General features: G+C 34.3%; 1 protein-coding gene across 1 annotated transcript; it reads left to right on the forward strand.

Moving 5' to 3' along the window:
* Positions 1 to 572: 572 nt before the first annotated feature.
* Positions 573 to 1,629, forward strand: LOC105035612 (HMG-Y-related protein A-like). Its single transcript, XM_073253802.1, is given in 3 exon segments — positions 573 to 705; positions 708 to 724; positions 896 to 1,629. Coding segments are annotated over 3 exon segments (537 nt in total). The 5' UTR covers positions 573 to 674; the 3' UTR covers positions 1,385 to 1,629.
* Positions 1,630 to 22,412: the final 20,783 nt, after the last annotated feature.

Consider the following 22,412-nt stretch of genomic DNA (forward strand, 5'->3'; position numbering starts at 1 on the left):
ATGAGTTCTTCATTGACATTTTTTTTTTAATCCCAAAAGTTTTCTAGGCATAAAATGGCTACAATTTTTATTACAATGTTAAATATTACTTTAGAGAAAGTCCTACACTATCTAGATGCATCTACAAGATCAAGACTTTGGTCCGGATATATGGAACAGTTACAACAGCTGTTATATGTACCATGGACATAGCATTTTAATCAATTTAACAGTAAAACATAACATTGTGATGGGATAAATCATCGCTTTCTTCCGCGGAAAAACAATAGTGGCATTTGAAGTTAATCCCTCAAAGATCAAGGGCATTTTATTTACCAACTTGTCATAACAATGGCACAAAGCTACGAAGACAGCGAGGAAAGGATTAAAAAAAAAAAAACAAACAAAAAGAGAGGTAACGCTCATCCCATTCCACTTCAGCAATCCGTGTGATCTCTCCTCCACCACTCAACACGCTCCGATCTCCACCGCCTCCCCACATCTCATCCGTCCATCCACAACCCAAAACAAAACCCCTCCCCTTTTTTATTACCTCCTTTTTCTCCTTTCTCTCACTCCTCGCCTTACCCCCCCCTCCTTCCTCGATCCGTCCCGACCCCCACCTTTTTTAAGTCCCACCCTCGCAAAATAAACGCCAAGAAAACAGGCTTCTCCCACCCACGCCCACTCTTCCCATGGCCAGTGAAGAAGTTTGCAAGCCCCCCAATCTCCCCCTTACCCCGAGGTACGTTTCTCCTTAGACTCAATCAAAACAGAAAACAAACCAAAGAAAAAAAAAAAAAGAAAGAAGAAAGAAATCCTCTCCAAACCCTAGGCTTTGGTGTTTCATTCTAACACTCTCCGGAAGAAAATGGAATTAATTGATTTGCTATTTTTGATGGGTCGTGGAGTCTAGATGATACTGGCGGCGATCACGGCGTTGAACGAGAAGAATGGGTCGAACAAGTCGGCAATATCCAAGTACATCGAGTCGTCTTATGGCGAGCTGCCGCAGTCGCACTCGTCGCTGCTGACGGCCCACCTGGCCCGGATGAAGGAGAGCGGGGAGCTCCTCCTGATCAAGAACAATTACGTGAGGCCCGGCCCGGACGCTCCCCCGAAGCGCGGCCGCGGCCGGCCCCCTAAGCCAAAGCCCGTCCTCCCCCCAGGCACCGTCCTCCCCCCTCCCCGCCCTCGGGGCCGCCCCCCAAAGCCCAAGGACCCCCTCGCTGCCGCCGTCGCCAAGGCCAACAAAGGCCTCCCCAGGGCCCGCGGCCGCCCCCCGAAAAAGGCCCGGCCTGCGGTCTCCGCCCCCGCCGCTCCGGCTCCCGAAGGAGCTCCGGCGAAGAGGGGCCGAGGCCGGCCTCCGAAGGCGAAGCCCGTGGTAGCCAGCGACGGGGCCTGACTTGAACGAAGCAGAGCAGTGTTAGGGGATTCTCTAAACTTGATTGTTGTTGCTGCTGTTTCTTTCCTTTTTCTTTTGTTTCTTTGGTCTCTAATTGCTGCTGTGGGGTTTCTTAGGATAGATGGATGGATGGATAGACTCTGTTGTTGTGTTTGGAATTTGTATGTACGTTATGCTAGCTGTACTAGTTTACTGTGTTACTGAAAATGACTGACTGAATTGATGGTGGTGCTCTTATTTTCTAATATCTTGCTTTTACTGTGTCCAAGATTTCAACTTTTTTTAATATAAAACATTTTCGAAGAATAGTGCTATGGGTGTTGACTAAAATAATGATAAAATTGGGATGCTTAATGTAGACTGATTTCATATTATTTTTTATGAGGATAGAAATTAGTAACGTGGTGCTGTGTTTTCGTTTGTCTGTTATAGGGTGTCAGTGGCTGTAAAGATCGTGACCCATGTCTCTGATGTGTTGGTAATGTTGTTGATAAGTCAAATGGTAGCTATAATAATTCTACTGATTGCTTGGAGTGTAAGAACGTGATTGGTCTTTCATGCAAGACTTGATTGCAATTATGAAGATTAATTTTGAAAACGGACATAATGTGATGTCTGGGCTTTGGAGTAAATGCTGTCTGCTCCATTTCTTTTTTCTGACCTTGATTTGATGGATAGCAAAGCAACAATCATGGACCATTTTAATTAAACTGTTTCAATGTTTTGTTGTCCTTTGTGTCATATATTATTGATTAGTAGTTGCTTTGTGATAACGTTCTTGTATGTCATTACTATCATTTCCAAAATAGCTTCTAATTACTGCATTTTATTTACTCACTTTTCACTCTACGTTGTCATAATGCATTTTTTTTTTTTTTTGAAAGGACCATTTCTTGCAGGTTCAGACTAGACCTGCACTATTAATTATGGTGCATAGGCATGGAGATTATTTCGAACATCTTTCTAAATATTCATGTTTGCATGAAACTTCATATAAGCTGGTTTTCAATGTTATATCAAAACACAAAGATGATTGTGAGTGCTCCTTTTCTTTCTTGTTCTCAGTATTGTATGGATCCATATAGATGATTATCAGAAGTGTATTTCTTTTCTTTTCTTTTTTACTTTTTCTTTTGATGTTGTACTTTTTTCCTTATTTTTTCTACTGTTGGATCAAAGTGATCGTTTTCTCAAATTTGTGCTCTTAAGTTGATTTACTTAGAAGTAATTTGGCCATTTGCTCTTTAACGAAGGTTGCTGGATGGTTTTGGTTATCTATAATTATACTTGATTTAGGGAATAGAATTTCTAGTGTTGATCCAAACCTGAGAAGTTTAACTGATAGCTTGAACAGGATGTGGATCAGTGAGGCCTAAATTTTGTGGGCCATGTTTGATATTTCAAATTATTCATCTTGATCTATTTGGGATGGATTTGGTTTCTACTGTTTTCTTTTAGGTTTTTACACCTTAGTTGGCTGCACATTCTAGTCTAGCTACAGGGTGCAGAGACTTAAGAGTTTAGGCTTTTTTGTATGAGCAGTATGGAAGCTTGTAAGTCTAGATTAAATTCATTTCTACACAACCAGTTTGCTTCCATATTCATTGGCTGTGTTGACTGTTGAGAGAGGTGATGCTAGTTAATTTCTTTCTTTTTCTTTTTTCTTTGAATTTAATGATATTGCTCTATTGGCATAAGCACCTTACTCTTCATCTTTTGATGAGGTTCCCTCCCGAAAAATTACATAAACAAACTATTGAATGAATACAACTGGTTACCTTGGTTGAAAGCTATGAAAAATTGCTGGATGCAAGTTCCTTAGATTTTGTTCTAGTTCAAGAATAGGTGTAACATAAGTCTCTAAAATTTAGGGTGATAACAGTGACATGCTAAATTATGATTGACCATAATCAAACTTGCTCAACCATTCCCAATCATGTAATTTTTTTATAGAAGATTTGCTCTATTTGAACATAAATATAATAATACAGTGACAGATGTACCTGTCTGATCTTCTAGATGTTATAGCAAAATAAGTCAATTCATGCCTTGAAAGTGGCAAGTGAATGTTGTTGTTTAGTTAGATGAGCTAAGGTCATGCGCTGAAAGTGGGAAGTACATACTGTAAGTCAGTTGTATGGGTTCCTGAAGATTTATAAGTTCAAAATCCTGAGAGATTTTAACTTATATGACTTTCAGCTCACTTTGTTCGACCAAAGATGTCCTAAATGATGAAGATTGCTCCTAAGATTGAATTTCTTTCTGAATTCTGGTTGATATTCTTTTATGCCACTTTAGCAGTGTATTTTTCTTAGATCTTTTTGTGGATTGGGATGGGTTTAGATGTTTTCTTTGATTCAAAATGTGAGCATGCTTTGTGATTAATATTGCTGATTTCTCTTATATATTAAGAACTAGAGATCAGTAAATCTGGGTCCTGTTCTCAATTTCCTGACTTATGTGGTCTAAAGGACATGTTGATATGAAGCAAGGCAGATGTATAATGTTATATGAATACTTATTTTGCATTATCAGTTGGATGAGTTTGTAAACTACAATAACTAGATAACTGGTGAGTTAAATATTATAGATATGACTTGGAGAATGTATGGAATGCTTATGCCTGCACTTAGGTTTGATATTTGTTCTAGAGAAATTGCAATTTATGGGTGGCCCATGGTCTTTAAACATCAAACATTTAGTCATATGACAGGGTTTTCATTTTCTTCTGGAATTGGTCGGAATAGTTTTTTTTTTTTAAATAATAAATTCAAGCTCTAACAGGTAACGAGGACATATGTTGCTGGAGAAATAATAGGGTTTTCATTTTATTTCTCACATTGAAATAGTTCTGCATCAATATCAAGTGGTACTTTTGCTTAATTTTGTGTTACACTAATGTACCATCTTTTGAGAGCTGATTTAATCACTAGTTTACATTTAATCATGAACACACACACACACACACACATATATTTATATATTTATATATATGGAATTTTCTTATCCATGAGGATCTCTCTTTCTCTAATGGTTAGTGCCTTTTGTTTATATGCTAAATGACCAGAGTCTTGATTTCCGACAATTTTCTGACAAGGATTCTCATGGAGATACTGTTCTTTTTGATCTCAAATGTTGTTGTTTATGTTTATGGGTGATAGGTCCTAATACATTTTCTTTAGGTATTTCTATTGGATTTTTTCTTCTGTATGATGCGTTATTGTATAGAAGTTCTGAGTATTTTGGTGTCAGAGAGCATGAAACTTCCCTTTTCAAGTATGTTTCTTCAATAAGTTTAAACTTTGGGGCTATATGATCTAAATTGAGTAGGCTCCATGGTATTAATGTATAACGCACTAGTGGTTGTGAGCCTAATGTCAGCCTTGAATAGTTGGTGCCAGGTACTTGCACAAGTCAATTTTAGGCAAGAATGAACTTGTCATGGAACCTTCAAAATTTGGTTAGGGACCTAGCTTATTGATTGATCTTCAAATTCTTGTAAATATGGGCAAACCTCTGAAGTTCCTTAGATTTTAATGGGTAAGGGCTCGTGCATTGTTGATAATGATGTGGGATCTGTGCTGTGGACAAATTGGGTGCTCTTTCATGTGAAAAGGCTATCTTTATAATTATCTTAAGTGAAATTTAAAATACAACTGTTGCATGTTTGCCATTTATGGGATTTAACCAATGTTCTAGAAGCATTATTTCATTGATGACCTGCGCTGCTGCTTGTTCTGAATACATGAAAAGTTGGATAAATTCCTAGTTGTGCTAATTTATAAACACAAGTGGTTATACACAATTTCCACTGACAAGTTTGCATTTTGAGCTTCTTGATTTTGTTTGGATGGATGTTTTAATTTGTAAGATTAGCTAGCTTTATGCTTGATATTTTTGTTTCTAATAGCTTACTGTTAATAGAATCTCAATTAATTCTTTTTTCCCCTTTTTGTGGAAAAAAGAAATATTTGGGATACCTGAATTTTGATATTAGAAAAATGCAGCCATCATTGTTGCTAGTTAAAGAGGAGCCATACCTAATTGTCTTGGTATATTACTTCATATGATCTATGCTATGCATTTATTGACATGATATAGAGCAAGTATCAACTAAGAGTTAAGTTTTGGCTGAAACTGATCCATTTTGTTCAAGACTGATGCGGAACTGGTGGAAATTTGTGGATTCCATAAATCTTGGTCAATTTTGATTAATTTTGGACAAATTTGGCTGGTTTCAGCGATTTTGGTTAAAATCAATCGAGACTATTGTTATTTATTTACCTTTTTCTGTTTAGCAAGTAAATATGGTTTGTGCTTTCTAAATCTGACAATACTATTTGATACATATCTAAGACTCCCAACTATTTAAGTAGTGTTTTTTTTTTTTTTTTGAATTTTGTTGTGATGCATAAGCTGTATCAAAATAATGAAATAGAATAGTTTTTTATTTAGTTGGGTTGTCTTTTGCTTGGATTGTTCAAATATAACTGTTTATATGTTTTTGTTTCAATGTGTATTTTAAATGAAATAAAACAAGGTGTGTTTTGGATAGGTTTCTCTTGCTTAGATGAGTTATAAAAATGAGATATGCATAGATGAATTATTCTTGCCTAGATTAGTATTTATAATGAAATGGAACACAAATAAATTTGGATGGTTTTTTTCATCACTTAGGTGAGCTATGAAAATGAAATAAAATGAAACATGTATAGAGTGAAGTTTATTAGAATGAGAAAATTAGAGTATGGAAAATTAATGAAAAGTATATAAAATTGTATGAAAATTATACAAGTCAGGGAAAAGTGTAAGAAAATATAATACAATTTACAGCAAGTGAAAAATCTATACTAACATGTTAAGCATTCATATGATTTTGGTTCTAAACTACCCTTAATGATCCTACATAACTCAAAACACCATAAAATAATATAGAATAATTTTAACTTTTTAATATTTATTCTAAAAGTTTGTGAGATTTTTGAAATCACCTAAACTATTGAAATCAAATCTCTACATATGGAACTGAAACTAAAATTTAGTTTTAGAACCTTGATACCCTTAATTGATCAGTTGTAAGTTTGGAATACCAAAGCATGAATTTGCTCTTGTTAAGCTTGTTATTTCCAATCAAGGATGAGGGATTTACATCCTTCTTTTTTGGATGGTGGCTTCAGTAGAAAGTTTGTGAAAAACTATATATATATATATATATATATATATATATATATATAGCAATGCATCTGTGTGATAGGGAAGAAGATTTTAGATTGGCTGGACATTGAAGATCACATGAGGATTTTTGTGAAACTTAGGAAGATAATTAATGAGCATATAGTGAACGAATGTAAAAGCTTGACAATGTTGATGCCTTAATATTGCTTCTTGCCATGTTCATTTGCAAAAAGAGTTATAGTTTTCTTGTATATTTCAGAAAAAGCCATAATTCCATAGATGTCAAATTTCAACAATATTTGGAAACAATTGTTTAAAAATCATTTTGTAATTTATGCTGGTAACGTTTAGGTTGATTCTACATTTTTTTTTCTTTCAAATTAGTAAACGTTTTATTTTAGTATTTTAAGTTTTGAAGGATGACATTGTATTCATGACTGTGATGAAAATATGAGAGGTTATATAGTTGGTCTTGTGAATATGTGGTTCTGGAATATGTGAATTATGAAATCTTTCTTGATTTGAAAATAGTTTCAGTGATTTAGCATTTAGTTTAATGATGTTTTTGCATGATGTTCCATGCATTCTGTTGAATATTCTATTTGAATTTTTCATTCTAAGAGTTGTTTGGGAAAACATTAGTAACTCTAATATAAAACAAATCAGAGATTACTAAGTACGACATCCATTGTTTTCTTATGTTGACTTATTCAAGTAGAGCAATTCTTTAGATTTTTTTTAATATTTTTTTTATAAGTTTCACAAGAATCATATGCACAATAATTTACTTGAATCCAGGATGAGTCCCTGAATCTGAGTTCTTTATCCATGAATGTGGAATATGATTTTAGGTTGGATGATGAACAATGCATGTGCAGTAATGTTCACATGGCGAATCATTCAATCGTTTTTACTAACACTTGTAGAGATAAAAGGGTGGAAAGTAATGGCAACTGAAGTATCTTATGTGACCATATAACTGGTAAATGATGGGTATGTTTTGAGGAAGGTGCTTAGCATCTTCTGCATGTCAAAGGAACATGGTATCTAAAATCAATATCAAAGAATTTCTTTCGTGAGTTTGGGTACAAGATTTTTGAATTTCCTATAGGAGTGGATAACTTGTGTTTTAACTATTGACATCTATCTCAATTTAAATAGTCTTGGTTAAATTGGGCATGATCCATTCCTATTATTTCAGGATTTGTTTTCCTTGCTTTCTAGGTTTTCCCAGCATGTGCTTTCTTGAGGTGATATCAGATTATAATCTTGTCCATTGGGTCATATGAATTATTCAGAGGGCCTTTCCATCAATGCTGGAGAATGTAGCACTGAGAACAAAAGTAACCGGTGGCTGAACTGAAATTGTCAGCAAGGTAAAAAACTTGCAAGTACGAAAAAATATAGTGCATGATTTTAAAAAGGAGGTGGGTGAAAGTCTCTTTAGAGATATGGCATAAAATGTGGCTTTGCTTTTAGGTGGACTTGAACTGATTGATATAATATAGCATTAAGTCTCCTGGAGGATGTGGCTTGCTCAGGATCACCACAACATGAATGAGGAGAATGTTGAGGATCATGTGTGAGGTTTTGGTTCTATGTAGAATAATTTGTAGGAAATAAGTGGATTTGTGTAAATGATTGAGTCCAAAGATTGATAGCTTAAGCTTTTAAGAGTAGGGAGAGAGTGGAAGGTTTTTTCCCCTTCTTGAGAGGAGGGGAGGTTTGGGGGTAAGAACCTCCTCTGGGGAAATGGGGGAGGATAGATCTTGGTTGCTTAAATTAAAATAACATTGAATTGATGGATAATCAAACCTTTTATTAAATTCCTTTTGCTAAAATTTTGATCATTCTAAAACAAAACTAAATAGTGTACATGAGTGTTGTGATCCTTGGTGTGGTGTTTGTTTTGAAATGGATCTTAGCAGGGTTTGTTAATTATCTCCAAAAGTTTTAATTTTCAATAACAAAGCAACATCAGGTTAAATTCAAAACTTGAAAGTTCAAAGACATATCTTTTGCCTTTTTCTTTGTTCGGTGATGCCTTTTAGGTTCTGGATTTTGTTCAGAAGTATCAAACAATTTCTTTCTTACCAAATAAAAGAAAAAAAAAAACAATTTCTTGAAGGCATGGTTCTTCTAGATTTTGCCCTTTTTTTTTTTTTAAATTATTGTTGTGATGCAGTTTTTAGTTGGTGGATTGGTATTACAGCTTTCATCTATTTAGTATTTGATTACTGGTGGGCCTAGTTTTTTGACCTAGCTAACCCCCAATTTTGGCAATGCCTCGCCTGTGTTCTGATGTAGAAAAAATGGGATCTTTGACCTAATATGCTAGATGCGTTTTTTATTCATACATTATCATGAAAACAAGCATATGACACAACTCTAGTTTTCTTGTCATCTGCTCTCGAGGGTGCAAGGGATTTTGTTTCTGGTGGACATGATGCATTTTCTTCTTTTTTGCTTAAAAAACTTAAGATTCTGTTTTTGCAGAGTTACCAAGGAAGTTTATCGTCTGATAAGGAAGTGGTGATGGTGGGCTTGATTTCATATTATCTTGTTTCATATCATCTGTGTTTTTCTGTAATTGCTTTGCTGTTCAAGTTTCTAACCTGGAAAGAAAGATAATTGATCCCTTCTTTAAATCTTCTAATCGTGATGGCTTGGTGTGTTGGCCTTGAAGCAGGTTGAATTTATGGCTCGCTTGATCAAATTTATTATAATTTCATGCGCGCAAATTCAGGGTTGTTTCTTTTCATAGTTGTAACTTTGATGATTCTCTATGCTGGGAAACGATACTGTTTTCAGATTGTGTAATTTGTCTCTAAATTTTTACCTCTCGGAATCATTGCTGTTTATCGTCCCAAACCTATTTTGCAAGCCATTCTGCATTCTCGCCGAATGAAAGGAAAATACGTAGCCTAGAATTGGTTCCTCAACAGCCCAAATTCTCCAAGAATAGGTTCTATCTGTATTGGCCTTAACAGCACTACCTGAAGTGTTTCTAACCATGCCTACGTTTTTAGAGTCCGCCATGCTTACAGATAATCCTCTCTTCTGCTCGGTATATTTTGGATTCAATTCTTTTATATTTTAGATTTTTCTATCTTTATGTCTAGAAAAAAAAGAAAAAAAATAAGAAAGGAAGTGATGACTCCCAACATCGACATGATTGTTGTTCAGCCCCCTCCAGGTACCTGCACAATTCAATGTCCAAGCCAACCCCCACCAGTCTATAAAACCGGTTAATCTAATTGAATTATATTAAAAACAATATCATATTCTAAATATGAACATAAAAAAAATTGTTTAGATTATTCCATTGCTTTTCAATGTAGGTTTCTTTTTTGGCATGATGGTTCTCCCCCCTAGTCATCCACGAATGATTGCAAGCAATGAGTTAATCAGATACTCCAGCTTCTAAAGTAGGCTTAACCTGGAAGGAGGATCCATTTAATATCCATTAAACTATGGGATAAGTGGCAAATTGCTACTTATGCCAGTCAAGATTACTATTCGTGACAATCCCTTCCAAGTAGTGGTTACAAGTATAGTTCTATAAAATTGGTGTTTCATTGTATCATGATTTACACTCTTATTTTAAATTTAATGATTAATAATAGTATTATTATTGAACATAATTATTAAAATTACTATAATATAATATTTTTATATTACAAACATTTTCATAACGTACTAAAATGTTATAATATAATATAAGCAATATCAATAAAATATTGTAACAATATATAATATTATTTAATAAAACAAGGTATATAATATTACCATAAGCATAATGTACACTATATCATAGTACATTATATTATATTCAAATATATAAAAAATATTATAATATACATTAATATATATTATATACCATTATATCTATGTGCTAATATAATATATTATATTATGCTATCCAATATAAAATTATAAGAGAACATGTAATATTGTAGGTAATATAAAGATCTATTTATAATAACATAAAACAATGAAAAGTGTATTTTGATAATGTAGTATTATAGTGCAACACAATACTATATTATATTCTTATATATTACATTAATATAATATCCTAATGCCTTTGCTATAATATTAAAATAATTATTTTATTATTTATTAACAAATGATTAAAGAACAGATATATACATTACCGTAATACAATGTTCTCTTTTTCTAAATTTCTTGTATATGAGCTCTAGTAGCTTCCAAGGATATCAACCTCTCGAAATGCATTGATGTTTATGATCCCTACCCCATTTTGTAGACCAATCTTTCCCACATTTTCTTGTTTCTTTCTGAACAAAACAACAAGGCGTATTCTAGAATTATTTCCTCAACCGTGCATCCAAATTTTCCATTTGTATAGGCCTCACAAAACTACTTGAAGTGTTTCTAACAATGCATGTTGATACTGAGGACCAAGCGCTTTGAGCCTTGACATCTGAGAAGGAAATTGAGGGTACGGTAATGGGTATGGCCTCAGACAAATATTCAGGTTCAGATGTTTTCCAATCATTTTTTATTAGCTTTTTGGTCAATAATCAAGAACGGTATACATGCAGTTAAAGAGCTCTTTTAATCCTCCACTAACCACTATGCCATAGCTCGGAAGGCCATGCATATAACTTTGACGTCCAAAAATACTAGCCTTGTAGAGCTTAGAGACTGTAAGGCCCTATTTAAAATTGCTGGACCTTTTGAAGTTTTTAATAATAAAATTTTTGAAGTTTTTAGAAGTTGAGATTTTTACAAAAAAGATATTTACTGTTTGGTAATTATATTTATAAAATATTTTGAAACTTTATTGTATATTTAATAATTAAAATAAAAAAAATACTTTTGATGTGATAAAATGATAATAAAAGATATTACATAGTATTGTATAGTAAAAAATAATATAATATAATATTATTATACTATATAATATTATTATCATAGAATATAAAATAGTAATATAATATAATATAATATAATTATAAGGTAATTTATAATGTAATATAATATATTAGTTATAATCTAATGTAATGATATAATATAATATAAGATAATATAATATATTATTATAATATAATTATATTATATTATTATTAAAATATTATTATATTATATTATATTATGATAATATTATAATAGATTATATTATATGTCTATGACATGAATATTGTTATATTTTAAAATATTATTTTATTATATAATATTATTATCATATAATATAATATATACTATAATATAAGATTATTATAATTATGATGTAATATATAATGTAATATAATATAATAGATTATAATCTAATCTAATAATAAATTATAATATAATAGATTATATTATATTAATATAATATAATATAATATTTATAATATAATAATATAATATGATATAATTATAAAATTTTTTAGTGGATATTTTTGTTATTAAAAAAAATTATTTAAATTAAAACAGGTTTCTGATATTAGCGAGAAAGCATTTTTGGGGAAAGCTTTAAAATAAAGTTTTACTCAAGTAGATCTTTTCAACTTTCTGAAAAAGCTAAAATATCTTTCTAATTTTTTACCAAATATCACTATTCCATCCTAAAGTACTTTCTGAAGATCAGAAAATATTTTCTAATACTCTAAAAATGGCCTCGGACAAATATTCAGGTCCAGATATTTTCTAGCATTTTTTTTATAAACTTGTTGGTCATTAATCAAAAACGATATACATGCAGCAGTTAAAGAGTTCTTTTCATCCTCCACTAACCAATATGCCTATAGCTTAGAAGGCCACTTATATTACTTTGATGTCCAAGAGTACTAGCCTTGTGGAGCTCAGAGATTGTAAGAGTATTATCAGCTTATGTAACTCGCATAAAATTATTGCTAAACTTCTTGTTAATGGAATGAAGGTCCTTATGCCTGTGGTTGCATCGGAGGAGTAGGGTGTTTTATCAAGGATAGAAACATAACTGATAACATATTGATTGTCCAAGTAATCATGCACAAGATATCATGCACTTAATGTCCATTGCCTCTGAGAGAAACTCTTTGATGTTAATCAAAGTAGTTATAAAAGATGGCTTATGATAGAATCCAATGGTGCTCTCTTGGAATTGTTGATATCATGGATTTGAGGCTATGTTTCTGATCCCACAATTTCTATTCTTATTAATGGTGCCCTTATTGATTGGTTCTCTTCCAATATCAGCCTCATACAAGGATGTCTTTTATCGTCATTTCTTTTCTTTCTTTATTCGGACATATTATTTAGATTTCTCAAAATCAGGTCTCTGCATTGCATCCATATAGATGATCGGATCCTCATCGTTCTCATCGAGTTCGATGGGATCACCATCCCGGACCAAGAAATCATAGTATCTGTCCAACTGATACGGTACTCTACCGGATCGCCTTAATGGTGCGGGTACATTAGGCTCTGGATCTGATCTAATCAAATCCGACTCAGGTTCAGCTATTGGTGTCGGTCATTCTACCTGTTGAACTTCATCAAGTTCAACCTTAGGGGCAACGGTTCCTTCACCAAAGAACTCTTTTTTTAAAAATATTACCTTAAGACTGACAAACACCTTTTGTTCATTAGTATGGTAGAAAAAATATCCTTTGGTCTCTTTAGGGTACCCTATGAATGTGCATTTGTCAGACCTAGGTCCAAATTTATCTGTAACTAACCGTTTGATATAGGTCGGGCACCCTCAGACCCTAAAGTGTGAAAGTGTTGGCTTACGTCCTATCCATATCTCATATGGAGTCTTAATTACTGACTTACTTGGAACCCTATTTAACAGATTATAGGCCGATTCGAGTGCATATCTCCAGCAGGATATCGGCAAGCTGGCAAAACCCATTATGGATCGAACCATGTCTAACAGAGTTTGATTTCTCCTTTCAGACACACCATTATGCTATGATGTTCCTGGAGGAGTCCATTGGGAGAGAATCCCATTCTCTCCTAGATATGTGAGAAACTCATCAGAAATGTATTCTCCTTCTCGGTCAGATCGAAGAGTTTTAATACTCTTCCTAGTTTGTTTTTCTACTTCACTTCGGAATCATTTGAATATTTCAAATGAATCCGACTTATATTTCATCAGATAGACTTATCCATATCTAGATAGATCATATGTGAAAGTGATGAAGTATAAATATCCACCTCTAGCACTTGTGCTCATGGGCCTGCATACATCAGTATGTACTAGGCCCAAGAGCTCAGTAGCTCTCTCACCTTTTTCAGTAAAAGGTGACTTGATCATTTTACCAAGAAAACAAGACTCACAGGTTAGAAGTGATTCATAATCATTGACTTCGAAGATTCTCTCTTGAGTCAACCTGTTTATCCTGTTCTTGTTTATATGACCTAGCCTATAGTGCTATAAGTAGATATTTGTTACACTGTCTAATCTAGGGTGCTTATCAGTAGAATAGACTACGTTAACAGGTTGTAATAACATATATACACCATTGTTCAAATATCCACAAAAAATAGTAACACCATTCATAATGATATTACAAACTTATTTCTTTATTGAAATTTCATAATCATTTTTGGCTAGAAGGCCTACAGAAATAACATTTAAAAAGAAACTGGGAAAGAAATGACAATCATTAAGAACAATGGTATGGGACTCAAATACAAGTTTCAAGATTCCTAATGCTAGAACTGAAACTGGTATTCCATCTCCAACGTTCAGGAACCTCTCGTCTTGCTCGAATCTCCTACTGACCTGTAACCCCTGTAATGAATTGCAAATATGGTAAGGGCTACTGGTATCCAATACCCAATCAGTTATATCACAAATAGAGAAATTGCAAGGAGTTATTATATAAATATCTTATCCAGCAACAGCTTGCTACTTTCTCTACCTGTTCGGGTCCAGGGAGGCAATGTACTGAGGATAGTTCCTCTTCCAGTGCCCCCGCTTCTTGCAAAAGAAGCATTCAGCTTGACCCTTATCGGGCTTGATCTTTTTGGTCTGGCCCTGCATAGATGTCCCAGCCTGAACTTGCACATTCTTCACTTTCTTCTTCTTGTTCTTCTTTCCTTTTTCAAAAGATCGAGAACCAGAAGACGAACCTCCCACTAAGTTCACCCACTCCTTGTGGAGTTGGTGATCCTTCTCAAAGTTCTAAAGCAACCCCAGTAATCCGTGGTAGTTTACTTCAGGCTTTGTCATTCTATAATGAGTGAGGATTGAGAGATAAGACTTGGGCAGTGAGTTCAGTATTGCATCTTTTCCAAGCTGCTCATACAAGAAAAAGCTGAGCTTGCTCAAATGCTCCATCAGCTCGATCATGTACAATATATGATCAGTGATAAAGGCACCATCCCGTATTTTGGCATTGAAGATGGTATAACTAGTCTTGTACCTCTCCACATCATCGGGTGTGCCAAAGGCATCCTCCAACACTTGAAGCATATTTTTTGGCTGAGCCGTCTCAAATCTACGACTGAACTCGTTGCTCATGGGAGCCAGCATGATGCAGCGCACCGTGGTTTGATCACTGAGCCACTTCTGGTAAGTGTCTCTGATTGTTCCACGTGCATTGGCAGCTGGCTCCTCAGGTACAGGATCCGTTATCACATAGAGGATCCGTTCATGCTCCAGGACTATCTTCAACTTTTGGTATCAGCTACCGAAGTTGGGTCCCACCAAATTATCATTGTCTAATAATGATCGGAGTGATAGAGAAGTAGCCATATCTGTACAAAGAAAAATCATAACCTAATTAGTAATTAATTTATTAAACCTAAAGATTTAGACTTTAATCAAAAAGTTTCTTCCACTATTTTATTCGAATTGGTAGCCTCTACCTCCAATTCAAGGAATTACCCTAATTTCTTAGTGGGTACTAGAATCCACTTAAACTGCACACAAGCCCAACTTTGGTTGGCCAACCCATGTACATCTAAGGATAGGTTCATAACCAATTATTTCTCTAAATAATTTCTAGTAATTTAAATTTTGCCCCAGTCCCTAATCAGTAGGCTTTGGCCTCCACTAAAAAGGTCTGGTTAGGTCCAACCATTAATATGACCATACTTTGCCCATCTAGCCAATGAATGATTAGGCCCAACTTTGATTGGCTAACCTAACCACCATTTAGAAAGATGGAGTCAATAAATCATATTATGAATGACAATTCTATCAGCCGATAAGCACTAGGCCTTTGGGCCTCTAATGATTATCCAATTGATGGACCCATTATCATCCACTTAATGGGAGGCTATGATCTAGTTATCACCATAACTATTTCATTTTAAGGATCTAATAATTTTAGAAGATTTAATTAATTTAGAGGAGGAGGTCAGATGAATCAGCTTATCATGATCCTCCCACTGGCTTCACCAAGTCAGCTTAAGGGAGACCATTAAAGGAGCTGGTCTAGGAGCACCTAAATCAGTCACACTGATTTACCTAGCTGACATGGGTTAGCTTGAATAGTCAAGTGATTCGATCAAAATATAATTTCACCAAGAGACCAGATTAGTTCGATCAGTGGGAGGGTCTGCCAAAGCTTGCCTTAGACACCATTAGAAATAGCCAGGTAAGCGAGCGGCCAATTAAAAACCATCGGTCTGGTTTATCTTAGATACCAACTGGTTTAATTAGTTTCGATTAGATCAACCTAACAGTTCGTGCTAGACCGCTTAGCCAAGAATTAAGTCTACTTGGTTCTCGTTAAAGACATGGACTTGGCCAACTACAATTATTATAATTGATCTAGAGAATTCTTGACCTAATGTAAGACAACAATTGATTAGATTTAGTCAATTCTCTAATTAAGTCCATCTTTAATCTAACCTTAGGTCTAACCCAATTAATGGACCTAATTCCCACTAACCCATTAACCCAATGTGTTATGGTTTGTGTCTTAGGTTCTTCAATTCACAATCCTAGAACCTAATCAAACAACTTCTTAATTCTCAATTAAGTTTTGGGTTGAGAATTGAGATTCGGCTTTTCAAAAATAATTTTTATGTTTGTAAAATATTTTTACAATATGGTTCTACCAACCAAGGTGCATGTTGTTGGAAAAGGTGAAAGGTTTCATGCATGAATTTTAAAATAATTTTGAAATATAACGTAATATAATATGTAAATTAAATAATTTAATATATAAATATATGTAAATAGATTATTAAATCCTACAATTAGGATCTATAACATGTCATATTGCATTTATAAATCAAAAACTAAAAGATTTAGTATTGATCAAATCTATACCCTAGATCTAAAATAATTTTAGATCTAAAATCTAGATCACATCTAGATAAGAGAAGAGATCAGATCTCTTACCTTCATACGGGTCGAAAACTCCATAGTTGATTTTCTTTGTTTTCTTTGGAGCCGCACATACATCCGACCTCTACAGGTGATTCACACGAAGCTGCAATAAAATCGGAGGTTCGTCGAACGAAGATCCGCTCGAAGTGCTAGCTTCTTGTGGATCCCTCCGGATGGTTAATCTAAAAAATATTCTTCGGATCTCTTGGACATTCTATGAGATGAAGAATATGAGGAGGAATGAGGGAGAAGTCAAATTTTTTGACCTCCCTAAAATCAGAAATAATATGTAAAGGAAAAAGGTCCTAAGAGAAGACTGATCTTCTCTTTCAGTATATCAACGATTGATGTCCTAAGAACATCTCTATGCTAGGACATGAGAAGACCTTCTTCTCTAATTATTTTTTAAATTTTTAGATCTTATGATATCTGATTTTTCTCATAGAAAAATCTCACAATTTATGAAGAAGAAGGATTCTAAAAGAAACTTTAAGAGAAAACCTTCTTTTCTTCTTCTTCTCTCATCAGAACATGATCAGCTCATATCTAAAATTAGATCACCATGCCCCAACTCATTGGATCATGAATCTACCATGCCATCCCTCTTTCTCTTTCAAATTTTTATCATATAAAAATATAAAATAAAGAGAGAATAATCTGAAAAGAAAATAATAAGAGAAAATAATCTTTTCTCTTACCTTTTTGTTTCTACAAGACATCAACCTTTGATCTCTTGATTGAAGACCCTTCTCCAAGGATATTGGCACCTCAAACCACCCATGTCATCCTCTTTCTCCTCTAGTTTTTCTATCAAAAAACTATAGATTTTAGACTCCTATATCTTCTCATATGGGGCGGCACCAATATAAGAGGTAGATAAGGTCAAGACTCTGAGTTAAACAAGGAACTTATAGGGCGTCCAACTCTTGGACGCCCCCTCCCTCACTAATTTCATGGAGATCAGGATAAGATGCTTAAAAGGGGTGACAAAATGATAGGATAGGCTTGGGGGAAGTTGGCGCAAGAGAGGAGAGAAGAGTCCTTGTGAAGAGGGACTCTTTCAAAAAAAGAATAAGCCTAAACCACTTTCCATAATTAACCAAATCACTTTCTACATTGAACCAAATCAAATTTGATTCAAATCTCTAGAATAAGTAGTGTGAGATAATATTCTTTGGATGTGGATATCATAGAAAAATATCTAAAAATTAATTAGTGGGCGTGGGCTTGAGATTTCTTAGGTGGCACAGAGATGATATGGAATCTTAGTCTAACTAGGATTCTTATGTAGATTAGGTCAAACACTTTGAATCCAATCTAAATTAATTATAACCTAATTAATGATGATCTTAGTCTAACTAAGAATCTAATTAAATCAGATTAAATTATATTTAATTTTGATTTAAATCCTAACTTAATTAGGAATTAGGTGCATACAAGTCCTAGTCGAACAGGGACTTGTTCTTCCTTGCAACTGACTTATCCAATAAATCAATTAGACTTAATTTAATTAAATTCAAACTAATTCTAATTGAATCAAATTCAATTAGACTTGATCTCAGCCTAATTGCTCAATCAGATTGAGCCAATTAGCAATCCAATTGCTAATCGATCCTCCTGCAATATTTACATTAAGTTAAACATCAATCACATTGATCGTTTCACCTAAGAACTATTCTCAATCGTCGATTAATCATCTGGTTAGGTTACAACCTCTTATGTGTGTGACCTTATAGGTTTGAACCTAAGTCAGTAGCACAAAAATTAATTTCTATACTAGTCGAAGTAACCATCTAGCAATGATTTCCGACGTCCAGATAGGTCGAATGTATGCAAAGCAACATTCTAAGAACCTTGACCCATGGTTACCGTATAATTTATCCTTTTGACCAATAATACTCAAGACGATTTCGAGTATGCTGTCAACACTCAAATAAGTCATCTCTATTGTGTCTCAAAATTTTGTAAATCTCATGACTTCTCACGAGGATTACCCAGTCTAGGTTTTGCTAAATTGAGACACAGCGAGATATTCTCTTCCTGAAGTTAATCGAGAGTAGTCAATCCCATCTTGACCCACACACCGACTTCACAAGTACTTGACTGTACCCAAAAATCTTTCGAACCTATATTAAAAATACAGGCAGTCTGGCATCAAAGCACAATGAGTTGCTTGCAAGTCACCGTAGTGATCTCAGATCGGAGGGACACTTATACCCATTGGCCTTAGCTAACTACTCTTGACAGTAGAGTGTTACATTGGTCACGTTCAATGCAAATGTACTCCTACATCTCACCTGGATGCCATACCAGTGTCTCCACACCACTTGGTTACGAGGATAACCAACGTATATGGCATACAGCGACCTACACTTGATTAGTTATCGTCCTTGTTAATAACTTATCATTTGGTTGTGAATAATTTAAGAACCATTCAATAAATCCTCCTTTATTGATTGATTGTGGTTCTAAGGACTTCATCATAATTTAGAAGTTCATTTAAGGAAGATAAAACTTTTATGATGAACTTGTCAAATAACTATTATTATTAGATAATTTATGTACTAATTTCAATCATCTACCACTTAGATGATTGGCTTTAGAATATATTTTCCAACAACTCCCACTTATACTAAAGCCAATCAAAACAATATCAAATATCCTATCTTTCACTTGAGTTCGTAGAACTTCTTAGTTCTGAGGCCTCAGCAAATGGATCGATCAAGTTCTTTATCATCGATCTTTCAAAGATCGATGTCACCCTGATCTAAAATCAAAAGTGATAGCAATACAGAGTAGCTGGTCCTTTAGTTCTTTAGCCAGATTTATGGCTCCAGTACTACAATAGGACTGGACTATTAATGGAGGGTACCACTCCGAACCTGCTAATGAAGCTCAGCAACTACATAGCTTACATGGAGCATCATATGCTATGATGTACTCTACATCACTAACAGAGTAGACTAAAGTATCTTGCTTAGAACCTTTTCAGCAAATTGCTCCTATAATTAGGGTATGATCTGACACTTTCTTGTTGTCATCTTGATCTGACTGAAATCGAAACATCCACATGGTTAAAGTCAGTATTTTCATATTTGAGTCACTGGACTTTAGTATTTTTCAAATACTTAAGGATTGTCCATACAATCTTTCAATGGTTCTTACTTAGATCAGATTGGTATCTGCTCACTACCATTAGTGAGTATACCATATCTGATCTTGAACATGGAGAAATTAGATGACACCCAAACCTTTATTCTTTGCAATGCTGGAATGCCATTCCCGATTAAGAGAAGTTTATCCACAGACAACACAAGGAATAACACTACAGAATATTTTGCCCACTTATAAATGTAGGGTTTCTCTTTGTTCAGAACAAAGACGTATGTTCCAACTCCAAAATAATAGCAAAAACAGACTTTATAGGTCTCTACCTTTTCGTCTGCGCTACTCTGATTCTTTTAAAAAATTCATTCACACCTATTGGGTTTTATCCCTTTAGGTGAATCATCTAGTGTCCATACACTATTGATTTCCATGGACTTCAATTTGGATTTGATGGCTCCAAGCCACTTCTCAAAGTTAGACCACTACATTGTATCCCTATAGGTGATCAGATCCTTGTTAATCTCATCAAGCTCAACAGGATCGCCGTCCCAGACCTAGACACTGAAGTGTCTGTTCAGCTAACGCGGTACTCTACCAGATCTCTTTAAAGGTATTACTTTAATGGACTCAGAGTTTGATCTAATCAAATCTGGTTCTGTAGGTTTACTAGATTATGGCGGTTCATTTTCTACCGATCAAACTTTCAAGTTCTACTTGATAGGCATCAGTTCCTTCTCTAAGAAACTCCTTTCCAAAAGGAATGCCCTACTGCTGATGAGCACCTTATGTTCTTCAGCAGGATAGAATTAGTAACCCTTAAACACCTATTGAACCAAGAACCAAGTTTATATGTATGCAAATCTTTGATATAGGCCGATCAACTCCAAACCTAAAGGTGAGAGGGTCTAGATCTATGTCCGTTCCATATCTCATATGAAATCTGCACAACAGACTTACTCAGTATATTTTTAGAGTAAAACAGGTAATCACACAAGAGCACAATCCTGAAACAGGCAGAGAAGTGAACCCTATTGTGGATTGAACCATGTCTAACAAAGTTCAACGTCTCCTTTCAGATACACTATATTCCAAAAAGGAATCTACTAAGAGAGAATCCAATTCTCTCCTAGATATGTCACAAACTCACTGGATAAGTATTCGCCTTTTCGATCTGATCGAAGAGTTCTAACACCTTATCCAGTTTGTTTCAATCTTTTATTATTAAATCATTTGAACATTTCAAATGATTCAGGTCAGACGCATCCATGCCCAGATAGGTCATCTGTAATGAAATATTAATATCTTCCTCTGACACTTAAGTTCACAGGTCCACATACATCACTATATATGAGACTTAGAACTTTATCAGCTCCTTCACCTTTTTCATTAAAAGGTGACTTTGTCATCTTTCCAAGAAGATAAGACTCACAGGCTATCAATGATTCATAATTATTGATGTGAGGTTTTCCTCTCAAGTTAATCCGTTTATCCTGTTCTTGTCAAAGTGACTAAGCCAAAGATAGACATCCATGACATTATCTAACTTGGGTGTGTACATTACACTTAATAGGCTGTGTAAATATTAAATATTATTTTTTTATTATCCATGTATTATTGTAACATTATTCATAATAATATCACAATAATCTTCCTTTATTAATGAATGATGATCATCTTTGGCCAAAAGGCCAACAAAGATTATATTCATCATAAACAATGGACAATAGTAACAATTACTCTAAATGACAATATTTGAAAATAAGCTCTACATTTCTTAAAGTTAGGATTGGAATAAGACTTCCATCCCTAATATTCAAGAATTTCTCACCATTTTCAAATATTTCACTTACTTGTAGTCCTAGCAATAAATTACATAAGACCATCGGTATCTAATACCTAGGTAGTAGAATTTCATAGAAAAACTTTAAGGTGTTATTATATAACATCCTTGATGAGCAACTCTTACTCCTTTCTCTTGTTCAGCCTATTATAATCAAGGGAAGCAAGATAATTCTTCTTCCTATGACCCTGCTTCTGACAGTAGAAGCAACATGTCTGATTTGGATCGATTTTGGACTAATTGTTTTGACTGGACTAAGAAGCCCCAATACGAATCCATTCGTACTGCTGAATCAAATTCAACTTTCGATACTAATTAACGAAGTTGGATCCTACAAGTCATCATTATCTAACAGTGATAGGAGCAACTAAGGTTTAGCCTTATTTTAAGAAAAGAGAACAATGACCTAATGTATATAAATTATTTTAAGCCTAGAGATTTGGACTTTAGTCTCAAAGTTCTCCCACTATTTTATTCAAATTGATAGCCTCTACCTCCAATTTAAAAAATTACTTTAATTTTCTAGTAGGTACTAGAATCCACGTAGACTACAGACAAGCTCGACTTTGATCGACCAACCTATTTGCATCTATGGGTAGGTTCATTAATCAATTATTTCT

This window comes from Elaeis guineensis, chromosome 3 (assembly GCF_000442705.2).
Source record: "Elaeis guineensis isolate ETL-2024a chromosome 3, EG11, whole genome shotgun sequence".
In the NCBI taxonomy this organism is placed as follows: domain Eukaryota; kingdom Viridiplantae; phylum Streptophyta; class Magnoliopsida; order Arecales; family Arecaceae; genus Elaeis; species Elaeis guineensis.